General features: G+C 45.1%; 1 protein-coding gene across 2 annotated transcripts in view; it reads right to left on the bottom strand.

Annotated features, from left to right (window-relative positions):
* Positions 1-6094: 6094 nt before the first annotated feature.
* Positions 6095-25688, bottom strand: part of TENM3 (teneurin transmembrane protein 3) — a 442234-nt gene continuing 422640 nt past the window's right edge. The window contains exons 22-27 of one of the 2 annotated variants that reach the window (XM_040965819.1): positions 24961-25136; positions 23603-23838; positions 16253-16549; positions 11872-13483; positions 8798-8928; positions 6095-6870 (exon numbers count right to left, since the gene is read on the bottom strand). In XM_040965819.1, coding sequence (XP_040821753.1) covers positions 6115-6870; positions 8798-8928; positions 11872-13483; positions 16253-16549; positions 23603-23838; positions 24961-25136 — 3208 coding nt within the window. In that variant the 3' untranslated portion in view covers positions 6095-6114. The remainder of the gene's footprint in view (positions 6871-8797; positions 8929-11871; positions 13484-16252; positions 16550-23602; positions 23839-24960; positions 25137-25688) is intronic. The other variant, XM_040965818.1, reaches the window with a different exon arrangement.

The following is a 25688-nucleotide window of genomic DNA, read 5'->3' as shown; positions in this document are numbered from 1 at the left end:
GCGGTCAGTCCCCGGGAGGGCGGGCCTCGGTTTGATCTGCCTGCCAAAGCTGCTGAGGCGCGGGAGGGAGCTGGGACGCAGGCGAAGTTTTCTTTTTTATTTATTTATGTATGTATGTTACCCGGGGCCTCGGTGGCTTGCCAGGGTGGGCGGCCCAGGGCGCGGCGCGGCGCTAGGGGGCGCTGGCGTCCTTCCGGACAGGGCCTCGGTGCCGCCCTCACCTGCAGGGGTGGCCAAGGAGCAGCCCGGGCAGGAAAGGCCTGAATCAACCCCGGGATGGAGGCCCACGCCTTGCGGCCCCCTGGCCTCTGGGTTCTGAGGCCACTGTCAGTGTCCCGAGACCGGGGCATCTGCTTCAAGCCCATCCTCGTCCTTCCTCGCCTTGTTTTTGAACTTGGATATTATCGTGCTAGGAAAAGGGGAGAGAATTATAAATCTGCTTCTGTGGCTGAGGGGGAACAAAAGGGCCATCCCTGTGATTCCTGTAGTCGTTTGTTTAAGCCTTCTGGTGTCCCCAGGAAGCCCAAGGGTTTCCCTTAGTTAGACTCGGTTAGATTACAGGCTCCACTGGCGCTGACAACATGGGTAAGCCAGGGAGACAGGCGCCTTGGAGACAATTCCTCTGGCACGTTCTTTACAACAGGTAGACTAGACTCTGGTTTTAATTAAGAGGGGATCATGGGGATTGGGAAGTTTCTACCCTTCCACTGCCATTAGTCCCTCGGGTGCCAGGAGCCCCAGTTGGGAGCCATTGGGACTGGAGTGTTTCCTCAGCCTTCCGCGGAACTGGTTCATTTTCAGCCTCTCAATCTTGTTCAACGAACTTGTTCTCCTAACTCCTTGGACATTTAGGCTCCCCTCACACACCGCTGTTAAGGATAGCTCATGAAGATTTTGAAGGATTTGATTTGACCCAGTGGGCCACTTGCAAATCCTGTTGCGTTCTGTGCAGCGAGTCTGGCTAGGGGGCTGTGGCCATTGTGGGTGCAATTCAGGGAATGTCTGCATGTGTAGGACAATGTGATTGGCTAAGGCTATGCTGAAGTCCAGCTCACAACTCACCGGGTAAGCAGGAAGACTGTAGCCAAGCCACTTCCCTGCCCAAGAAGTCACAATTTATGCTTCTAATTTGAAGTTTCCTCAGCTTGGATCCCAGAAGGATTTATTAAATTTGCTTTGTGGAGCCCATTAACTCCAAACTGAATAATGATGTTACCGTAGGCTTAGCATTAGTTTATCATAAATTCTCCATACACAAGACTCTAGGAATTCTATATTCCTCCATGACAGAATTTTAAGTCGGTTCATAAATGAAAAGGTTTACTCAATTTACCTAAAAGTTATTAGTAATTAACTGATATCAAGAGACTGTCATGTGCAGAGGTGGTGAATAGCAAATGAGGACTCGGGCAAGACAGGGTATTCATTTTGTGGCTTCAACTAGAAGGTGGAGGATTCAAATGGCTTAACAGTATCACACTGGTGTTCTGGCTTAACTTGGCTTGAGATGGGTAATAATGAACTCACATGTGACTTTTATTTTTGTTGTTGGGCTTGGGTGGGATGGTCCAAGCCAAATGGATGGCTATGGGAAGCCTAGGGAAATGGCCTGGCAGTGTTTCTGTAGAAGCTGTGGACAGTTGCGATCACTGCATGGGTGACTGGCTCATGGATGATGGACAGGGAATGGGATCTGAGTGGTTGGACATTGACAGAGGGGAGCTTCAAATATGTGTCTCATTTGTGGGTGAGTGACATCCTTAAATAAGGGAAAATGCACATTGTGACTAAGTTCTGGCAGCCGTGGGAAGACCAAGGCTCTGGTGAAACAGATGGTAAGGAGTGTCTGTGCTTCCTTTCTGGGCAGTGTTACCTGGACATGACGTGATGTGAAAAGCACAGCTGACAGCCAAGCTCTGCTCACTCTGGCTGGGCAAATTCTGCAAACCTGCACACCCTCCATTGCTCCACCCTTTCCACATCCAAGCTTCTGGAATGTAATGATTATCTGGACTGGGGGCTGTCATCAGGTGTCCGTGGAAGGGGCACAATCTTGTAAATGGTGCCCCTCAAGACTTCCTAGGGTGGGCTTTCCCCACTTGGCTGGAGCACTGATGACGGTGAGCCTCTCACAGTGATTGAGGCAGATCTGGGGCTGGGCGAACCTTGCTGCGTGCACTAAAACCAGTGAGGTGCTGGGGCCCTGCCCAGGTGGCTTTGCAGTGGGCAGAATGTGTCTTGTGGCTTCCTCTGCTCCCCAGAGCTTCACGGATGGACAATGAGCTGCTCAGGAGGGGAGAGAAACAGCCGTATTTAGGAGCAGGCCAGGAAAGAGAGAGATGGTGAACAGAGATGAGTGGAGGCTGTGAGGGTTTTGTCTTGCACCTTATAAAGTGCTTGGGGACTGGTCTTGATTTGAGGTAGTTCTATTCAGGTATCGTGCTGTGGTCTTGTCCAGTGTTGAAGCTCCAGCCAACCATGAGGTCATGGTGTGGTGAATATAAACAGGTGAATGCAGATTTCACAGGAAGTGGCAGTAACCAATCCCACACGGAGGAAATCATTTCCAAGATATAATCTTGACCCATAGTCTCTTTCCTTTTAATGTGTCGATTCATGCTTTTTAAGGAAAGCAGTATAAGGAGCATGAAAGCAGCCATCCACTCGTTTTTCTGAATTTCCTGTTTTGTGTATGTTAAACTAATTCGAGGAGAAGAAAATGGACCTGTTTGCCAAGTAGAGTGACCCGATTCTTGTTGGATCAACATGTTATCAAGTTGAGGCTGTCACTACACAGCAAGTGTGACGCAGCCTGCCTGTTCACACTAAAATCAAAGCCCTGGCCTGACAGCCGGGAATTGCTGAGCTCAGCGTTCCCTAATCAGCCGGTCTATATGTAGATTCAGACATCTCCAGGAGGCTGCCAGCCTACCAGGCCCAAACTGATTATTCTAATCAAGTGTTTTAATTAAGCCCCTTCCTGTCAGGATCACGGCGAAGAGGCCTGTTCCCTCCTGGTGAGCGGTGGTGGTCCTCTTTCCAGGGTTAGGCTTTGTCTGGTGTGGCTCATGTTTTTTTCTAAAGTAGGCCATGGGGGAAGGGCAGGAAGTGTAGCCTCCCAAGCTGGCATTCTGGTCCAGGGACTAAAAATCACAGTGAAAGAAAAGATACAACCCAGTGGGTTGCCCACAAATGTATAGTACACCCCCACCTCAAAACACACAGCTATGTCTTTGCACCCCCCATGCGGGACCCAAAAGCCGTACCAGCTGGCCCAAGTTTGGAAAAAATGTATAAACACACACACATTGGGTTGGCTTTTATTGGAATGCCTAGATGCAATCTATAGTCATCAAGTTATGGAAAATTCAGGTCACATATAAAGTTAAGAAGGCAAATTAAAGGAACAATACAAATCAGACAAAATTTACATCTCAAAATATCATGAAAGCATTTTGACTGGCTTTGCCTAAAATACTTTGAATATCAATTTCTTTGTTTTTTTGTAAGCTAATCCTTTTCATTTATACAGCCCCATCCCACCCCCAACTCTTAGAAAAAAGATCTTTTGTTTACAGATTTCCCCAAGGTCACTATGTCTTGTAAAAGCATGTCCGGATCACAAGTGTTTTTAGAAAGAAATAGGCTTCTTATACCTACTCACAAGACACGAATTGGGTTGATTTGACTTCGTCTAAAACGAGCACCAGGAGATACTCCGGATCTGTGACTGATGGTGCCTGTGTAATGACCAGTCCATGTCAAGAGGTGAGGGCTATCGCTTCCCTTCTGTCGTGTGGCACATACCTTTCATTATCAAGACATCAGAAATGCTTCTGAGAATTTAGACTCGGAGCCCATTTCACCCAAAAGTACTTACAGCATGCTAAAGGCAGTCCTCGGACCAGAACTGCCAATACCTACATTAACAGTTAAAATAAAATGTAAACCAGAGCCAGGTTTATGTGGTTTTGAAATCTCATGATTTTCTAAATTTGGGCTTTGTAATACTTGCCAAAGGATTTCCTGGATAAAAAATATTAATGCTAATCTGTGCTTTCATTCTCATAAAATATCAGCATTCATTAGAAGGTTAATTACCTTGGTATGCTCCACCAAATACACAAAGACAGTCATAGCACTGAGACTGTAAATTCAGTAGCTATTTTGAAACTTTCCCAGCCAGTCTGTTTAATAAACACGCCTACTGTGCAATTTAGAGTATGTGATACATACAAAGCAGTTAGAAAAGTATTTTCAATACATCACTTGAACCTTTCTATTTACGACATGTTCACTTGCTATATATATTTTTTTATCACCATTATACATAGAGGAAAACAGTGTGTACTATAGCTCAATGAACTGAGAAATATTTTCTAAAAATATTTTTGTGGCTGAATTGAGTGCTTGGATAGAGAGCTTCGTCAGAGCGGCAGAGCTGGCACAGAAGTGCAGATGGTCGCCGTGCTGGCCTGGCACTCAAGCACACGTGCAGGAGGGCTGCAGGGCTGTCAAGTTCACTTCCAGCTGGAGCTGCCACCCCCAGACAGAATAGGGGCTGCGTTCCAACCAGCTCCCATCATGGCTGGGGCAGGTGGGCTGGGAGCTTCTGTTCTCCCCACCCACCAAACTTTTTTCTTTCGTAATCTTTTTTCCTTTGTTACTCCCTCGTATCAGCAGGGTGCCCCTGATAGGCTCCCTGTGGGCCATGCTCCACTGCCCCGTTCCCACTGTCTGTTCTAGCTCTTGAAGACCCCCGTGTGTGGTCACAATGCCGTCAGAACATGTTCTGCCCACATGGTCCCCGGCCTTCCGATGGGGTGTCACTTCCATCGTGAGATGGAGCTTCGAGCTGCTGACTGGCTCTATCAACTCCCTGTTGACTTTGGGGGCCAAGAGGGAGCCAGAAACCCCTCCTCCCGGGAGGCTTTTGGTTTCCTGTTTCTGCTCCACCAGCCTCAGTGTTCCCACCGTGCCTCTGAGTTAGTCATGTCTGAGGACACTGGCTCAGTGAAAAAGAAGGCAGAGACAGGAACAGGTCTCAGATTCGCCACCCGCTTAGGATTGCACTGTCCTACCCAGCTAGTGATAGAAAGCTGCACACTTTTTTTTTCAACCTAATACAAAAATATTAACACTTCTGGACATTATAGGCATAAGTTGTTATATCTCTACAATATAATGATTTATACTGTACAGCTATAACAGATAACAAAAGGTGCAATCCTTTTTAAAAAAATCACACAGTTCACATGTTTTTATCATTTTATTTTTTTAAGTATAAACTTTTTAAACACTTTACATAAATTAACTCCTCTGAGACTAATATTTGATGTACAGTAAATTGTAATTCATATAAAAATCCATAAACAACTTGTCTCACGTAATTTACAAAAAAATCAGGGTCTCCTTTGCTTTATCAGCGACAAGGATTCTATTTGCCACTTTTCTCCCCAAGGTAAACCGCATCAGCATTGTCTGATCCCGCAGGAATTCCCCCGCCGCAGCGGAAGTCGCTTTTGTGCCAACATCCTTTGACAAAGCAGCACATGGACCACAGAACTGGGTTGTCTCTACACAGTAACTTTGCCCCACATGTTACAATGAACAGAGAAAAGAGATCACATCCTAGCAGACTACTTCTTGTAAGCAAAGGTCGACAGTGCTGTACTATTTGGAAACACTGTATGCGTTTTGTACGTGGTTAATTACAGTGCCTCAAAGGAAGGGGATGGCCCACAGCCCACAGCGAGATGGTTAGGCCTTTTTCCCTTTATGGATTCTTTTGTTTTTTTTTTTTTTTTCCTCTTAATACTTTCAGTCCATCTGAGTGCAGCGAAATGCATATGTAAACATATTCTTTAAAGCCGATCACCTTGAAGGTCATTCAGAAAAAAAGTTGTTTTTGTGTGTAGTTTTTTTTTTTTAATCTTTTTTTTTTTTTAATAGTACCGTTCTCCTGGAAGGCTCTTCTATGTTGGAGAGTCCGATTGGGATTTGTGCTACAGAAAACTCTGCACAAAAGTGTGTGGTTTAGGCTCAAGAGAAATGCAGCAAACCAGTTTGGAGGGAGAGGTGGGGGTCTCGGCAGCGGCAAGGGCGGCCCGGGGGTTACCTCTTGCCGATCTCGCTTTGTCGGAGGAACTGGATGTTGTTGGCGCTGTCGGCCAGCTCCGGGTACTGCTCCACCGAGAGTACGTAGTACCCGTCGTAGCCCTGCACCTTGCCGGCGCTCAGCAGCTGCCGCTTCTCGCCCTCCGTCCAGAGGCGCGCGCCCTCCTCGCCGTCGCGCACGCGCTGCTGCTCGCGCGCCCAGGCCCGGGCGAGTGCGCGCTGGCGTGCCTGTTCCAGGATGCGCGCCTTCTCCTCGTCCAGGGTCATGCCGTAGCGCACGTGCAGCGCCAGCGCGCCGAACTGCATCTCCACGTCGGCGAACCTGCGAGTCCTGCCGTTGACCACGGTCGTGGACTGTGACACGGTCACGTTGATGCCGTTCTCCAGCGCCTTGCGGCCGCTCGTCAAACGCAGCGTGCCCAGGTCGCTCTCGGGCGTGGTGGTCTTGATGAAGTAGTGCGTGTCCTTGCCCTCGATGGTGAAGTGCAGGTTCTCCAGGTAGAAGGCGTTGTTGAGCACGGCTGCCACCTTGATGCAGTCCTCGTTGGCGATGTTGAGCACGTTGGTCTGCACGCGGCCCTGGCTGACGGCCAGCATGACGCCCTTGCCGATCAGTGACTTGACTGTGGCGAACCACAGCCACGACTGCTCGCCACTGGCCTTGCGCCTGCTCACCTGCACCTCCGCCATCTTCCCCAGGGACAAGAAGGCCTTCGCTTGCCTGGCTACTTGCTGTTGGACTCCGAAAATGGGCTGAAAAGCGAAACACAACAGAGGGGCAGTTAAAAGCACATGTGTGGTATAGCCCCAGAGGGCCAGAGAGCCAGGCTTGCTGGTTGACCTTCCCGCTCCTGACCTGACCCTGGACAGGCGGGGGCCTTGGGCGGCAAGGCGTTCACCTCTGCTTCTGCCCAGGGTATGCTTCAAGGACCCCTTCCCAGAATGTGAGCAAAAAGATTGTGAAATGTGAACTGGAGAACCTTTTTTTAAATTCCATCACATTAAAAAATGTTCATTTTCACAGGTCTAGAGTGTTCTTACCCCCTATTCCCACCCCACAGGGGAGAAGCCAGTTTATTTGGCCCTCGGGACCAAGCACAGAGAAGTTGGAGAGGCTGGTGTGTGTGTGTGAGAGAGAGTGTGTTTAATAACTGGATCCCACTCAAAAGGCTTAGAAATTTAAGTCAACCCTGCACCCTATCGAGGGCAACAGTTTGCAGCTGAAAATCGCATGGATTCACAGAGCCAAAATGTGCAGCAGTGAGGCGACAAGGAGGCAGCTGGGGCGGGGTATTTATGACTTGAGGCAGTTGTTTTCTGCAGACTGAGACAATGGCCCATCGAGGCTGGCACATGTTTTAAATGCAGGGCATCTTTGCTCAGCCATTTCTGGCACGACCAGATGTTTGTCTGGCCAGCCTTTCCCAAATGGAAACATCTGTTTGGTTTGCAGCAGTAGAAAGAAGCATTGGCGTTGTGCACGCGGGGCAGCCTCAGTGTCTTGGCCGCCAATTCCCCAAGCCTTTCTCACGACGCACTTCTCTGACAGAGAATTTGGACCATATTTAAAAGGCTGCCTAGGAATAAAAAAAAAGTTGGCAAGTCCATTTGTACTGTTAGACTTAAGTGTTTTCAGACTTGTAGGACAGTCTTATGCAATTAGGACGGGCATGTTCAAGTGCATTAGGAAACTTTGGTATGTCTTCATGGCGCTTTATCAGGGTAAGATGTATTCATGATGAGAGCTGTTAAAATGGCTCCCAGATGCAAGAAATTTGATGGGTTTTCATTTTTAAATGTGAAAGTGACAAGCGAAGAAAAATGCTTTTATAGTAAGTATGAAACACATTCCAGAAAACGGAGATACTGACATTGTGTAGTGCGTGTGTGTGAACCGTGCTTGCCGCTTTTCTTTGTATTCACTGAAATTATAGGGAATTGCTTGGGGGGTATTAATCTAAGAAACCCTGCACTCTCTTCTCCTTATCATTATGGGGTAACCCAATTTCTTGATCTCTAATTATTCTTGCTTTAAGCTAGAAATCCTGGGGTTTTGTTGTGCATTTCTTTCTGATCTCTGAATGGTGGAAATTAAAAGTGCCACCTTCCGAAATGGCAGCTTCAACTCTGCAATTTTTCATTCTATTCCTTTTATTTCTCCAAACGGTTACAGGGCTCCTGTTATCTTCAGAAAAATTCCATGAACACCTGGCTGTAGGTGGTGCCTCCCCAGAACACATTTTTATTTTTAATCTCTCCTGGAGAGCACTGCTAATGTTTTACGGAAGCTGGGACTGGTGGCATTGTTTGTGGGCTTCTAGTTGTAATATGAATCCCCTGCCTTGCTGTTTATTGTGCTTTTGCCTTTATGTTCCAAGTGCAGTAAATGGGCTTGTGTGGGGCTCTCTGCAGAAACTCAGCACTCAAAAATAAGCTTGTGAATTTTGTTACCATTTGAGAATATTTTTCTATGTTTCTACTGCCATCAGTAAAAACCAATTTAAGCCTGTTTAACAGGCCCCTGGTTTGCTGAGTAGAAAAGCAGAGAAAAGTGTTGTGTTTCTTCCGTAAAACGGTCTACACGATTAAAAGCAGTTTTCACAGGGCCGTGTGATCATGAATGGGTAAATAAGACACATCAGAGAGCCAGCCATTGGTCACTTTGCCTTTTCTGTCTTACCGGCACATCATCCCACTGCTGACTCTTCACAAGTTCATACGAAGGTTGTGTTAAATCAAATTTGGGAACAGGGAATCCGGGAATGGCATTGTGCAGATGGAAGCCAAATGTCACGAGCCAGCTGTTAACATCTAGGAGGAGAATGTTCCACATGAAAGGTGTTAGTAGATCTTGTGCTTTCATAGATTTAAATCCTTACCTTAAAAAATTCAGAATTTCAACCAGTAATGACCTGAGAAAGAGCATACGTTTGCTGTATCATGCAATTCAGAATCCACTCTATTTTTATATATGAAGACAATAACCTCAATTGCAGCACTATGGTAAATGACACAGAAAAGTGTACAGTAATAGATACTTAGACTGGATAAACTGTCATACGTGCTAAGTTGTATCTTGTGCAATGAATACTGATAAAAAGTGTAACAATGCATAGCAGTATGACAAAGACACAGTTGTAGGAAACAAGTGGAATTTGTTTTAGTCACACTGGTCTCAAAAAAAGAAGCGGCATCTTGTTAGCTTTTCAAAGCAACTACCCAAGGATATGTGGACTTCCACAACCCATTTTCTATGAACAAAACTGCTAAATTGAGAGTATTAACATCAACAGTTGACTCTTAAAGATGAATGCCCAAAGCTGACAAAACTGGTTATGAGTGTGGAAGTTTGGATTACCATCGGTTAGGACTTCAAGGGCTCACTTTGCACAGGTGGAGACAAACTTTTTGGGCAAAGAACCTGGAAACCTTTAAAATGGTATTTTAAAATATTGTCATGTGACTCCAAAAGCCATTAAGCCCAGAATAAGGCTTTTATTCTTTTCTGGAGGTTATAATGTTACAGAACTACTCAGCAGGCTTGCAGCTTTATGAGTACAGTTGGGTGTAGATTATTTTATATATTAAGCACATTGCTGGAAAATTTGAAATTGCATTTCACCTAATATATTTTATGCTGTTCCATCTCTTTTGATGTTTTTCAGAAAATGCTGCTATGGCATTCCCTCCAGTCCATGTTGCTAGGAGAGGATGAATTCAGGAGCTGTGGGCTTTCCAGCCCTTTCAGTCAGCCCCTGTCAACACCCCTTAAATAACCAGTGGTAAACTGCCTGTCAGAATGATGGAGAGCCACTTGCTTCCTGTTTCCTTCTCTGGGGCACAAACTCTCACCTCATTGCCAGGCTGGCAGCTCCTTTGTCCAGGCATCACATGGCTATAAAACCAGCGATGTTCCCCCTCGTATAGATGGAGGAGTGCTCGTGGAGGTGGGGACAAAGAAATCCCAAGTTGTTCATGTGGGGTGGGAGTGATAGGTTTTATTCTTTTTTTTTTTTTTGTGGTTGTGGTGGTTCTGTTTTTGCTGAGGGATTACTTAAGATCATCAGTAGCTCTTATGCTTCAGGGAGAATACATTCTCCCAAATGCTGGAGTATCGGGGCAACTATTCTTTTACACAGAACAAGTCTATGCAACAGTGCCAATGAGCCCATCTTAAATTCTGAAATGCACCATTAAAATAGTGGAGTGTGTTTGCAGATGTGTAGTGAATCCTGAATGAGACTCCCCTGAGGGTGTTACCGAGTCGGGATGCTGCACGGGGCAGAGCGTTGGACATCCTGAGACGTGCATGTGCGGTGGCCTTCTCAAAGAGCTGCACTGACAACTGTGAGGAAGGAGTCTCTAACACAAAACCAAGAAGCCACAACCAAACCAAACAGGAAAACCCTTCTTGCAGAAAAAACTCCATGTGGGAGGTTGGTTGTGCAAGCTTAATTGAGGACTAGAAGATGCAGGAAGGATTCAGAATTCTCTCAGTGGAGGATGAGGAAAGACCTCAGATCACTGGGGGGAACCAGGGGTATGGCTAGCAAAGATCTTGTGTCTGTTTTATATCCTGGTTCTGTGGTGGCAGAAGTGGGATCAGTGTTTTAAATCTTGCAAAACTAAAAGAGCAGGTGCACTAGATTTGGAAAGATCTTAAATATACAGTGCCAAAAAATGCACTCCTTATTGGCAGCAACACTAGCAGTAAATTAGTTGTGTCACTGTGCAAGAATTGCACTAGATGGCAGTGAAAACTGTGACAGAAGTGGAGACAGAAAAAGGTTCTACCGGCTAAGCAACTCGTAGGGGAAATTGCTTCATTATCGTCCTAAGGTGATGGTGGGGAAGAGAGTTAAGCAGCTCTGTGGATGAGCGGCTGTGCCACAGTGTGCTGCGTGTCACACTGATGGTCCTTAGGAGAGCTTTGTACCTGTATTCTAAAATGCCAACATGTCACACTTGTCAGTTATTTAATAGAGGATTATATCTTGTGTTTTAAGTTACAAAGAGGGCAGGCACAATTACTCCTATTTTATACTTGACATAGAAAGTCATATAATTTGTAGGACAGAAGTTGGGATTAAAAGTCTAATTTTGAGGGCCCGGCGCGGTGGCGCAAGTGGCTAAGTCCTCGCCTAGCACGCCCGGGATCCCATATGGGCGCCGGTTCTAATCCCGGCAGCCCCGCTTCCCTTCCAGCTCCCTGCCTGTGGCCTGGGAAGGCAGTCGAGGACGGCCCAAAGCTTTGGGACCCTGCACCCGCGTGGGAGACCCGGAAGAGGCTCCTGGCTTCGGATCGGCATAGTATCGGCCCGTTGCGCTCACTTGGGGAGTGAAACATCGGACGGAAGATCTTCCTCTCTGTCTCTCCTCTCTGTATATCCGCCTTTCCAATGAAAAAATAATAAAAATAAATCTTTAAAAAAAAAAAAAAAAAAAGTCTAATTTTGGGATTCTGAGTCCACTATGGTTCTCCTCGCCCCGTGTCACTTCTGTTCAATGAACGTACTCTGTGTAATTTCTACAGCTTGTGGTCTCGGGCACTGTCAGCATGGGAAGGAACTGCTTCACTTCCTCTCACTTGCTATTTTCTCTCTGGTTCCATAGACAAATGAATACTCCTAAAAAACCGCATCTGATTTTTCCTGAGGGAAGTATAATGTTAAGGAATTCTTGCTATTTTGTGAATCAACCTGATGATTACAGGGATTCAGCACTTGGAAAGGAAATAAAAAAAAGTCTGCTAACCTGTGATGTAGTCTTTCACATCATGGATTTTGCTTGCAGGGTTGTTATTCCTAAACATATACAGATTAAAAGGAGCTGGGTCCTTGCCAATCCTTTTCCAGATTTCTATGTCAGGTGTCGTCCATCGTCCTGCCAGAATATCATAATCTCTTTCTCCAAAGTGGATTAATTTGGTGAGTGGGTCATACAGGCCACCATGAAATCCAATTACCAGCTGGAAGTCAATATTAGAGTCAAAATAGATTTCGCCATATGCAGTGTACTGAATCTGTTTGAGCATAAGCCCATTGCTACTGAAAACTGCCAGGGGTGTTCCAGTGTTATCAGAGGCAATATAGAATTCATCCCCGCTGCTGATTTCCATGGCAAAAAGATGTCCTTGGAGGTCATAATAGAGAGAGGTAATTTCTGAACTGGAATGATTGTAGACGTGAGTAATCCTTGTGGGATAAGTTAGGTCAGCGTAAAAAAACTGCAGGTGCTGTCCTAGACTGGTTTTGCTAGAAACCCGCCTTCCCAGGCCGTCGTAACGATAGATCACCGTCCAGCCACTGCCTTTACTGTAAACTCGGGTTAGGAGCCCCTTGGAACTGTATTCGAAGATCTCTGTGCCTCGCTGGCGCAGGAAGCCATCTTCATCCAGCCGGTACTGAACATCACCCAGGCGAGTGATTCTGTCTCGTAGGTCGTAGCGCAGAGGGGTCAGCCGTGCACTGTTGCTCGGGTTCAGCAGATGAAGGTTTCCATTCAGATCATAGTTGTAACGCCACATGATCTTTTCATTTAGGTAAACTGTTTGGAGCTGTCCATCCACATCATATTCATAAGCATACTTGGTCGTGTTGGCAAAGGGCCCTATCTTGATCTCCCTCTTGGTCACCCGACCCATGTTATCGTATTGAATTGTAATCCAGTACATGAGTGACCTGAATATCTCATACTGAATCTCCTTGATGCGGCCGTGGGCGTCAAAGTGCTTTGTGTATGTCATTACAGCTGTGGAGATGATCTGGTTAATATCATAGTATATGACCCCGAACTTTCCAAACTGCTCAACTTTGCCAGAAATGTCATCAAACTGATAGAGATCAATGGGGAGTGGAGTTTCATTGATGACACCTTGCATGCTGGTCACTCGAAAGCTGTTGTCATAGCTGTAGTCAAATCTTGCATTTACCATCCCGTCTTCACTGAAGCGGAAAATCTGCCTGTCAATCAGGGGGCCGATTTGCCTGTACCTAATGGTGCAAATAAAACCATCACTCTGGAGGTTTACTGTTTTGAGGACTCCAGCCGTTTCATCATAGGTAAAGCTAACCCTGGTGCTATCATATAGAATTTCCGAGAGCCTGGTCTGCCTTCTGTATTTGAATAGGACCCTCCGGCTGGTACCCAGGAAAGCTGTCTGCAGAAGCAGCCCCTCCTCATTGTAGTCAGTGATGATGGAGGCGTTGCTTTCGGGGGGGTTGTATATGTTGCGGTAGTAGCCAATGGAGCGGATGGTCTGCATGGTGTGGCGGGCCACGCTGGGCATGGTGATGGCCGACAGGCGGTCCCACATGTCATACTCAAAGATGTACTGGCGCTGGCTGTGCAGGAGGAGGACCATGGACTGTAAGGAGGGAACACACGTTGTTACCCGGTGCTGGGGCACAAGGCAAGAAACACAAGCAGGCTTACTGGCCACAAACACACTAAGATTCTGCATGAATGCCTGCATTATCCTTGACCTCACACATCCTCAGGGACTCCCTCCTTGCCCAGTTTGCTTGGATGCTTGTGTAGTTAGGGCTCAAGATCTGTGTCGTGAGCCACTTGTCATGACGGCACCATTTTCCTTCCAAGGCACTAGCAGCCAACCAGCAGATTGTCAATGGATCTGGATAAGTCATAATACAGGCACAAGCAAAGCTGCTGCTTTCAAGACAATATTTCAGGGAGGAAACAGCATCTGGGAAAGGCAGTCCTACCCATAATTAGCGATTATTTAGTAAGGTGGCTTTTCCCCCTCATTTGGTTGAAGAGCCACTTAAATCACATTTTAATTTCCAATGTGTTTTGGGGGAGGAGAAAATCATCCAACTTATTATTTTATGAAGAACAGACATAAAATTAGCCCAAAATGTGTAACATGAACATAAAGCGCCAATGTCAACAATCAGTGCTAAATTAATCACATGGCAAATGACGGCTGGAAAGGCCCTTAACAGAATAGGAGTTTAGATTTTTTTTTTTTGATTAAGTTTCCAGAAGGCATCTGCCCTGACAATAAAATTTACATTTTGGACGATATACTCTTTTGGAGCTAAACTGTGAATATATCTGTAACTAGGAACAAGCTTGGACTATTTTGCAAGTCATTGCAGGAGGGCTAAAGGGTACTGACCTATTAGCCCAATATGGAATGGAAAGCCCTCCTTGAGGGTCACCCAGGGCTTGGGTGGGTCCCCTCTCGGAGGAGGCTGCCTTGATCCCTGTGAGGGCAGTGTGTGAGCTCAGGGCAGGAGTCTGTTCTTTCTTCTTTAGGGCTCCTGTTCCCCTCCGTCCCACTCCCATACCATTAGTAAAAGAAGCTGGCACGACTCAGGCTCCTGCAGAAGCTTCTCTGTTGGTATATCTGCTAGGGGCAACTTCTGTGGCCATGCTGTGTAAGAAACATTCTAACTGTCTGTGTTCTCCCAAGGTGGGCTTGGACTCAATGGAGTCAGGCCCTTGATTTATAATTCTTTATAAGCCTGTCTGATGGCAGTAAACTGTGACTTCCTGTGTCTGTTCTTACCAAACCAGATGGATTTTAGGGACCTGGGTGAGACCGTGCAAAAGCCTTCCCTGGAGCACTGATGTGTGAAGGGGATTTTGGATGCTGCCTGTGCTGGCCTGTGACAGTGGCTTGTCTATCAAGATAAACTGTTAAAGGATTCCAGTCGTGTGGGATCATCAGCATCATGTTTCTGACCCTTCCTTGTAACACACATTAAGAAAACTGATCCAGGAGTGGCACAGGGATCCTAGACCACTTGAAGAAGTGGCCAAAGGTCATCAAAGGTTGGAGGTGGAAGTATTTCCCATGTGGCAGAAATATGGGTATGTGTGTAGGAGACCTGGGGACTCTGGACAAGTAACCAGTTGAGTGATTTACTAAAGAGGTAAATGTTAGTGGATGGGGCTTGTGATCCAACAGCAAGAGCCCACTGCCCTAAGGGTGATGCTCTAGCAAGGAGGGCTGATGGATGAGTTTGCAAGAGGAAGGACTGGTCCCACTGGTCTGGGGTGTGTGTGTGTGTGTGTGTGTGTTGTGGGACTTTTCCTGGAAGTGCTTGGAAGCTGGAGGACGCCTTAAGGCAGCAGGGTGGTGTAGTGAGTGCTGAGTCTAAGGCTGCTTTTTCCAAATAGCACTCTGTGTGCGGGCCACCCAAGCTGATCGGGTGGGGTGACTCCAGTGTAGAGGGTTGGGGGCACCCAGCAGTTGCGCAGGGCACCTCTTAGTGAGGAATCAGATTGTGTGATGTGAGCACAGTAAGGAGCTGTGACTTTTTTTTTTTTTGGTTTCTGATGTCGGGATGGAGACAAAGTGTTGCTGTGGTGCAATTGGAGGTGGAGTGCTTTGAGGTTTGAGCGATAGTACACCTTAAAATGAAAGCATTTTTTTAGTGCTAATGTTTGCTTTAAAGGCAAATCAGAAATTTCATGAATATGCTCTTTGTTGCATTGTATTTCTCAAATGAGGAATTGCAGGGAGAACACTCTCTCCTTTCTCTTTCATTCCCTCCTGACCTAGTCAGTAACCCAAGCCACCAATCACAGAGCTTCCTGAGGATTCTGCACACAGTTAAGACTGGGGCATGCGTACCTTTTTAAGATGGAAAAAGGGAGAGACGCCACAGACTACCTGAATTCAGCTGTGGCTTTCTAGGAAAACAACTTCTTTTGGTTAACAATGTGTAGATAGGAGCTCCATGTTTTTATAAAGGCCCTGTTGAAGTTCTGCCAGGAACAACACAAAACTGACAGCTTTAACTGTGCTAATGTATGGCTATTTCTTAAATGAAAGAGCTAGCATGGAAATTATTTACAAATGACTTACAAGCTCAAGGTCTAATTTGTGGATGTTGTCATCCTAGAAGCTTGGCAGGTGGACAGTGTGAATGCTTGTTTGTTTATAGCATAAATCACTTAAAAGGGTTTTAGATAGTAGAACTTAACTAAGGAGAAACTACTTTGCTAATGCAGAAATTCATCACTGCTGTGCCAATGTGACTTCCACACTGATGTTTAGAATAATAAATGGAACTTGAGTCATGCGCCTCTGGTCTTTACCACCTTCCCCTCTGCCAACTGCTTTGGGCGGTTTCCCAGTTTTACCCTGAGTGTACAAGCGTACCTTTTCTAAGTATGTGTAACTCCAAGTTTTACCATCAGCAAAGACCCGGGACACAATCCTTCCCTGGCTGTCGTAATCTACTTTCTCGCTAGTCGTTCCTCTCTGGATGCTGGCAATTTGACCGGTGGAGGAGTAGGTGACATTGACGGCCATCAGCTTGCTGCTGGGCAGCCAGAGGGTTGGGTGTCCTGATGTGTCATAGGCGATCCTCAGCAGAAATTTACGGTGGTCATCATAGATCTTTTCCGTCTTTGTTGTTCGATCAAAGTCAACTGAAAGGAGGTTTCTGCCGTTAACCTGTTACAACACAAGTGAGAGGATAAAATAAATCATGCTATTCCCAACACTGGTTACTTATTACTCTTCAGAGTAATCTTCAGTATTGTTTAAACACCATTTATGATGATTGATTCTCTCTGTCAGTAAATTAATTTAGCAACTTCTTGGGTACAAGTGCAAGGCTGTAGATTAACTGCTCTTTTAAAAGGTTTTATTAAGCAGAAAGACAGTCTGGCATTTGTTCAAAACCTTTCCAATTAAATTTTGTAAACCCAAAGCAACTGATAAGACGAATACCAAATGTACTTGCTTGAAAGTTTGTTCAGAAAGACCTGAAGGTGACAAAATGACATGTAGGTAAATTACCCCAGGCTCCTCCCCCAATGGGAAGGTTGAAAATTAACTGCTTAGGAAATTAATCATGGTTACGTTAAGTAAAACATAGTGGTAAACGTGATTGCATGCCTTTGAAGAGCAGTTAAGTAGAACTTGGAACCCGTACAACTGTAAATTATTAATGAGTTTCAATAGCAGGAGGTTACAAACGCCATCATTGTTTTTGGCCCTGTGTTGAAATGTCACAATGTTTTTAGAATGCCTTTCCTTTTGATAACATCTGGGTAGCTGGCAGGGACTTCAGAGTCCTTCACCACAACAGACACACGGTCTGACACTGAGCTTCGTTTCCACAGCCAGCACCATGTTTTTGCAATAGGGTTGTGTGCATGCATGGCCACGGGCCATGTCCAGAAGCTCTGACTAAATCTGGCTATCCCTGTCTATGGTCCAGGGCACACACAGACCAGCACTGGTGAATGCAGTGGAACTGTGGCCTTGAGTTGTTTCTCCTTCACAAGCAGCAGGTGTGTGTGTGCAGACTGAGGCCTGCTGAAGGCACAGACCTTAGCCTGTTCCTTCTCTCATTTTGTACACATCTTTATAGGGGTGGTACATCCTAAAATGCTCATTTGCTGTTTGCAATGGTGAGAAGGAAACTTTTTAATTCTATATGCCCATGTCCTAGCTAGAAAATTCCAAACTGATCTAAGTGATTAGTCATATAGAATGCATACACACACACATATATATTTATATGTATAATATATATAAAATACAAATACATAGATACATATAAATAAAAATATATAAATGAAATATTTACATGTTTATGGAATACACATAAATACATCATTATATACACAATGTCCCATAATCATGGGGTTACTTCCCAATGTGTGTCAAAAATATTAAGTTGAAAAATGATGATACTAGTGTGGAAACAATGGTCTTACCCACTTTCCTGTAGCCCTTAACCCTTTGAACCCTAATCAACTATGTAAGATTATGAAAAATTTTTAAAAATAAAGAAAAAATTTTAAGTTAAAATATACTTATTACCACAATAAACGCGTGTCATAAAGTTGAAAACTCATGAATTAAGCCATTTTGAGTTGGGATCTGATATGTACAAAGTCCACTAACATCTGCATGACAACACTTCAAACAGTTCATAGAAAAATGGAATGAAAAGTCTATTTTGGTGCCGCAAAGAGTTGAAATCCATGCATCGCTTTTCCCCTATAATATGAATTTTCCATGACATTTTTGAAGACCCCTCATATGTAAACATTTTAAATTTTTACACCCAAAATATACCTCTTTTAATTTCATTTTCCATAAAATTTTTAATGGATATATGCATGATTTTATGTGTATGTACATATATAACACATCTGTGTGTACAAAATCTATGAAATTTGAGATAAGACTAAATTCTGCGTTTTATCATTGAATTCAGCATCTATCACGCAAAAATACTCCTGAAGTTGAAGTTTTCTAAGTAGTTGTTCAAGGGGAGTTACATGGAGTTCATGGAAAGCAAAAGGAGAAAGATCAAAAGGAAGGACTGTGGGTGGAATTGTAAAGGCTGAAGACAAAGCCAGCGATGGGGACCCCATCCAGGCCTTCCCACATGGGAGGCAGCAGTCAGTTTACTGGTGCCATCGCCCGCTGCGTCCCAGAGTACATATTAATACAGGACTCTGGGATCAGCCAGGAATGGGAGTAGGAATTGAACCCACGTCCTATCTGGGAGTCCAACCACTAGCTCAAACACCCACCCTGAGTGAGAGGTTTTAATTTTTCAGATTTATCCTTTTAGACTGAACTGATGTGGGCAAAATCCCAGTGCTGTCCTATAGTACAAATTAATGTGTACTCGCGCGTGTGTGTGTGTGTGTGTGTACGTGTACCCCAGGCAGCATGAAGCATGATCTCCATTCCTGATGGGACGCAGGAGCAGCAGGGCTTTAGGCTTTCAGCCTTTTTAAATCTGCTTGTCCATCTGTAAATAAAGAGGTTGGACCAGTTCCCTTCAGTGATTTCTATCTGCTTCCGAGCGGCCAGCTGGAGGCCTTCCGAGCTTACCACTTCCTGTGCGGAAATGTCTCCGTATGTAGTTGTTCTCTGTCTTATATGACTTTTGTGAAACTTAATGAGTTCAAGCTTGCAGTATGCTTTGTGTACCTTGGAAAGAAGCTGCCATCTCATGTTTCAAATATGTTTTTAAGTCTGTGGAATAGAAAGATTTAATATTCCGTGAACTTGGTAACTGGCAGGATCGAGCTCTTTGGCTTGTTTTTGGCCTACAGTTGTGATGCTTTGTGAAGACGCCTTGCACGATGTAAATGGCTTCTGTAAGGCTGTTGGGTTTCTCAGATTGTGTTTGTAAAGAAAACCTCCCTGAAGGTTCAGGCTTGCCCTCTGTTCTCCTGTAGGTTACCTCAGCCTTCAAATAGCCGTGAAAGACTGTGTAGCTGCCATGGAGGAAGTTGCCCACTGTACTGCTCCATCTATTTCTGTGCCACTTTACACTGAAGTGAATGTGTATTTAATTTCTTTACTGCTTTCTATAACCCTTCTTTATCTTTGCAACATTTCCTCAAGTTGCTTTTTCTCTGCCATTGGCCATTTGGATATTTACAACATCATTCATGGGCCCTGCAAAATGATCAACTTTAAATTAGCCTGCTATAGATTCACTGAATTTTGAGTCCCTGCTGCAGTTGCCTTGAGAGGAGAGACCACGGGATTTTGCATCCGTTTATGGGCTGCTGGCTGGCTGTTTCCCACCCGTATTAGAGCATCAGGGTGTTGCCTACAGGTCTGCAGGGATGGGTTGTTGCAAGAGAAGATGAGAAATACAGGAAGCACTTCTTCTTGTTGCCTGTCCCTTGTCATGGCTTCTCTGCTTTGTGCCTCTGCGTGACACCAAAGCACAGAAGTGAGAACTGGATGATGCAGTGTTGCTATTGTGAGACTTGCTTCACCAAACATGTCACTGTATGGAAGCATCTGGAAGTGTTGGTGGGACCACACAGTGGTATGAGAGGTTAAAGTCTTTTTTTTTTTGATCTAGACGAACATTTTGGTAGTGTCTTTTTTGCATCCTTAAGCTGAAGTGATGAGGAAAGACAGAACATAGCCATGCTTGTTCCCATATTCTCAACACAAACCAGGCTTTCATCATTCTTACTAGGCACCAACAGCGGTTGCTTCTCAAGATGCAAAATGTCCAAAGACACTAATGGAGCGCTTGTTTCCTGTCCCTCCACACCTGCCCAAGCGTTCTCCTCTGGCTGCTGCAGACAAGGTGCAACTCTCAGGGGTCCATCTCACTCTAGGACATGCTCCTGTCTCACTGTACCTGGTTAAGATCACATCAGCTTTCCATCCTTTCTTTTTTAAAATACAAAACACCAGAATGTCCCAGTAGTGTTTTAATAAATATTTTTAATTACTATAAGGAATATCAAGCTCAATCAAATAATCTAAAGATGAAAAGCCTTCTATCAAACCTTCATATAAAATGAATCAAACGTTGTATATGGATAAGAGATTACCATAAATTCCTTTGTGAAGTGCAATGTTTCTTTCAAGTAAGCATGGAAAATCTCCATTTTCAAAGATCATGTTCACAATGATTGTAATTAATTCCATTGTCCCTTTGATATCGGCAGGGCAGCAGCTGTAATTTTTCCCTCTGGAATGCTCGAAAAAACCAAGTCATAATGACATTACACAGTTTCCCAAAGAGAGGCGCCAGCACAATCAGATTATACTCACTTATCCAAAATGTTAAGGACAGATGTGAGAAGGGGCTGGCTCGGTACCCTGCACACGTGACAACCTAAGACGTCCTCGCGTCCTCTCGGAGCATCAGTTGCTGCAGACACTTCTGTGTCCCTGCCCCTGATTACACAAGCAGGCCCACACAGGCAGCGCTGCCCCGGTGAAAGTCAGAAGCAGAAGATCACACAGAAGTGACCGGCATCACCATGATGGAAATGTGTTGTCATCCTCATGTGTGCCTTGAAGCATGCGTCTGTCTTTCAAAGCAACTACAATGCATGTGTCCAGTCTCAAGGAGTCACAATAAACAAGCAGTGATGTTGTCTTTATTCTGCTCTGCCTTTCCCCACTGCTGTCAGATGCACCTGGCCCCCAGTGTGTTGTTTCATAGACAATGTACCTCACACTGCCCCTTTCTTAGGTAATCTTCCATTTCCCACTCGTGGCCCCTCTCACCACTTGCTCTATTGTATGCATCTGTATAACACACATAGACGCACTTTGGGATGGTATCATATTGTCTGTGTTTAACCCATGATGTCTGTATTATCTCACGGTCAGACATTTCCAAGCATGTGCTATTCACACAGCTCCTCTCTCAGGTAGCTCTCGAAGCAGAAGGGGTTGGTTGACCCATGTAGGGAGGCTGGCTTCCTTCAATCTTTCATTCACTGGGTAAATACCCAGGTGCTCACTGTGTGTCAAGCACAGAGCAAAATGTAGGTCACAGTCTTCAACATGAGCTTTCTATTTGCAGTAACAAGGGAAGAGGAAGCTGTGGCATGGCCACGGTTTCTGGGGGTGATGTGGACGGTCCTGGGGCACCCTGGTCTCCTTTCTCTTCCTTTCCCTTCCCTGTGTTGGCTGACTCTAGTGGTAGTCCTTAAACCAGATTTTCATGTTGTCACACCCTTCCTGGATGCTCTCTTTAAATCCCCAGTAGAATGATCTGGTTCTGCAAGTAAGTGCAGGTGGGACTCAAAATCTATAGCAGGCAAATTAAGTTGATTATTTTATATGGTCTGCAACTGATATTACAAAAATTGAGATAGCTTTTGGCAAAAAAGTGTCCTCACCCTGAGAGGAGGTAGAGAATCAGAAGTTTCTGATTGTGTCTCCTCTCTCATGGTTCTGGAAGAGCAGTGTCATTGAGAAAAACAAGACGCTCTGAGCTAGAGGCAGTCTCAAAGAACAGCAGGCAATTTGTTCTGTGGTCAGTTTCCGGGAGAAGGTCACTTTGCCTCCTTCCACCACCGGTTTCCTATCACCAAGCCCATCACTCTTCCACTCCTCTGCTGTGTGCACAGGAGTGCCCGGGGTTTACATCTGTGGCCGAAAGTCTAGATTAAAGTTAGCCCTACTTGTTATGATCAAATATTGTTACGAAGTTTTGTTTGATTCTGGTAACAATTGCGTGGCAGGGAAGCAGTGTAAGGTACGTTTTATTTGGTCTGTACCGTAGGTATGTCTATCAGTGTATCACGCCTAGATCACAGTACTATGTTGCTATTGAGAACATAGTGTGTGAGGCACATCATGATAGGGTATCACAGCATTGATAAGGATGTTGAAATTCAGGGATGTTAGAATTTTCCCTTGAGGCTTGCTACTGGTCACAAGTGGAGTCGGATGGAGAACCCCAATGTCTTGGGTGCTAGTCATCTTTGAGGGATGAAAGTGGTGTCTTTGTACATTGTGATAAAGTGTGTGTGCAAACACAATACCCCTGCTTCAGCAATCATTGAATTAGACCAAGCTTGGGAATCAGCCCGCAGTTGGCAGTGGCCACGGAAGCAGGGGCCACGGAAGCAGGGGGCCACGGAAGCAGGGGCCACGGAAGAAGCAGTAGGGGTAGCAGCAGAGGGGATGCGATTCCGATGACTAATTCCTAGGTTCAGTAGCATAAGGTGGGAGCCAGGATTTATCTTGGTGCAGATCAAGTGATCCCACTGTCCTTACTAACTGCTATCATTAATTACAGCTTGCTGTCTAGGTATATTTGGCCCATAATATAAGAAAGCAACCTCTCCCCGAACTAAGCCATAAGGAGATGCAGAAAACCTTTTGCAAAGCTCAATTACGCTAGCTTCATCAGCACTACTACACTGGGTCTGGTGTGGTAGCCTAGTGGCTAAAGTCCTCGCCTTGCACACACCAGGATTCCATGTGGGTACTGGCTGCTCCACTTGTCTTCCAGCTCACTGTTTGTGGTCTGGGAAAGCAGCAGAGGATTGCCCAGAGCCTGGGGACCTGGAGGGGGGTCCTGGCCTCAGATTGGCTCAGCACAGGACATTGCGGCCACTTGGGGAGTGGGTCAGTGGATGGAGGACCTTTCTCTTAGTGTCTCCTTCTCTCTGTAGATCTGACTTTTCAGTAAAAATAAATTTTAAAAAAGGAAATCACACTGCTAGCAATACTGTGAATTCAAAGCAACAATAACAACAACTGTGAATTCAGAGAAAAGAGTTCATCATTCAGTGGCTAGCCTATCTCCCTGAGCACAAATGTGTGAGTTGGAAAATACTCAGTATTTAATCCGATTCTTACTCATCCTCTTCACCACATTAATTGAGGAGGTCAAGGAGAAGCACAAGACCATTAAGATAATATTAGCAAAGTAGGAATCGATTGACATCCAGCTTCTGGACTGTGCTATATGCAATTTTCCAATATCCCAGGGAAGAATTTATTTTTAATCATAGATATAATGAGAAACATATTCTCAGTAAGTGGGTTTTAGTATGGGCACTCTGAATGGCTTGGTGGCTGCGCATGATTCATGCTCTGAGGAAGCCGCTATAACTTCCTGCGAGTTTGGCACTCACACTTATATTGATGGGTGAGGGTGAAGGTGAGGTAAATCCTGCCCCCTCCTGGTGGGTGACGCACACAGCAACAGGGGGCCTGATGGGCACTTCCTGCTCTGACGTCATCACTTACCCGAAGTTTTCGACCGAAGACGTTAACTTTTCCTTGGGCTTGTTCTTTTCGGAATCTCCATTCCACCAGGTTTTGGCCATTCTCTCCAGGCAGAGTCATGTTTCTCTTGGCCACTGTGGGGTTCGCTGTGCCAGCCAGAACATGCGGTTCCGTCTGGTAGTGGGAGTCCAGGCCACTGGCGTAGAGAATTCTGAGTGAGCCATCGTAACCAATCTGGTAGCTGTTTCTTAATTGGTCTGCGAAGGGAGCAGAGCACAGCAAGTATTAGATATGAATTAAGTACTTGGCTAACTGTGCAGTGAGCGGCATTGCGCATGTCTAAGCTATTGGCTGAAGCTTTGTATAAAGGAAGAGTGTTTATGTCCCTTTGGTAATAACAAAACTATTTTGATTTCTGGCCTCCTCTTGCCGTCAGAAGTTTGGCTGAAGAGTAGAGATAAACTTTAGAGGAATTTACATTCCTTCTCTATTTCAGTTGATTCCTCTTTCTCACTTGATGCCGCAAGGGGTCAGCCCCCCGTGATTGTGCGGCTGTGGTCTTGGGAGACAGGCTGCACCACCCACACTCTCAGAGGCCTCCTTGCCGCTGCATCCATCCCTGTGTCTTTTCTCAAAAATTCTTGGAGAGGATTAGTATCTACACTCTGTATGCCAACAAGTATCCTAAAATTGGTTTCAAAAAGGGAACCCTCTTTACATTTTCCACAAAACACCTTCTTGGAGGCCTGGATTTAAAATAGTACAACATAGGACCCGTTTGTGGAAGAAATAAATACAATGACCAGTTTTAGATGATCACAGTGGTTACAAAATGGAACAAGAGAACAAGTTTAACACAGAGTTAGTATTTATTCTTAGAGCTGTGACCTCACAGTCATTAAATAACATTGTAAATAGGCTTTTCCAGGATTAGTCTAACAAAGATTAGGCTAAGAGGTTCTGTTACAGAGGTACTGGGTAGACAGATCTGCCTGCAGAATGGCTAAAACAATGCAGGGGTTACATAAAATAGCCACCCTATGCACATCACACACAACGTGCTGTGGTGCGAATTGTTGCACTTGGAAGGCAGTGTGGCAATGTGCGCTCTGGAAAACTGTGAGACTGACTCCAAAATGACCCGAGGATGCGTGTGAGAATTGGGATCAACTTGTTTTATGAAACAGGAATGGGAAAAGACTGATTCTAGGTCAACACTATCATATGTGATTCTACTAAGCAGATGTAGCTAGATGTTAACCAGTAGATGCTAGGTTATTCTGTCTTCCAGTCTCCTAACTTCACCTCCACTTGTGAGGGTTCCCACATGCTATTTGGGAACCAGCACTGTTTTAAAATTACCAATGCAGAATTGTTACCTTGAACCATGGTGTAGAAGGAATCGATGGAGGACAGATTCGATGTGATGCTGACATCTTCTTCCCGGCTGGATGACTCAATGTCCACGGTGATGGCCTTATCCATATCCCCATGAAGGTTTGTGACCACTCCCGTTGGAAATGTGACATTTGTCAGACGACCTTCACTGTCATAGCTGCAGGACAGAGGCATGAAGTCTGCATTGAGCAGGAAACAGCAGGGCTTCTTACTTGTAAATATCGCAGGCAGCAGTATTAGCCGCGCGTTAATTTGGAAGGGTGTTTGTCTTTGTGCATGAGCTATGCAGAGTGAGGACTTCAAACATGCTTTGAAGTAATCAAAAGCCTGTTTAACATAGAGAAACCTCACCGGTGAGAGCAAAAGTAAACAGGGCAGCTCTCCATCTCAGCATATTATTCTTTGAAGTGTGACCAAAATCCTCCTGCACATCTAATTTGCTGTTTCAAAGGGAACATGTTTGCTGATATTAAAGTCCTTAGTAGGCCTCCACATTTTCTATGAAGTAGATTTAATTCACTGTTGTATCAGTTTTCAAAGTTTTGCTAAATGATACCCTCTTCAGCAATGCAAAATGCATATAAACACATATACATTATAATTTTGTAAAGCAGTAAATAAGCATACATGCATGGGGGGATTTCAGAAAGTTCACAGGCAGAATGTATTTTGAAAATACACTTGTATTTCAGTTTTTTTTTCCCGCCAC

Source organism: Ochotona curzoniae, unplaced genomic scaffold, assembly GCF_017591425.1.
Source record: "Ochotona curzoniae isolate NIBS_2020 unplaced genomic scaffold, NIBS_Ocur_1.0 scaffold_4505, whole genome shotgun sequence".
NCBI classification, from domain to species: Eukaryota; Metazoa; Chordata; class Mammalia; order Lagomorpha; family Ochotonidae; genus Ochotona; species Ochotona curzoniae.
The sequence above is the reverse complement of the archived record's forward strand: the minus strand, read 5'-3'. Positions and strand labels throughout refer to the sequence as shown.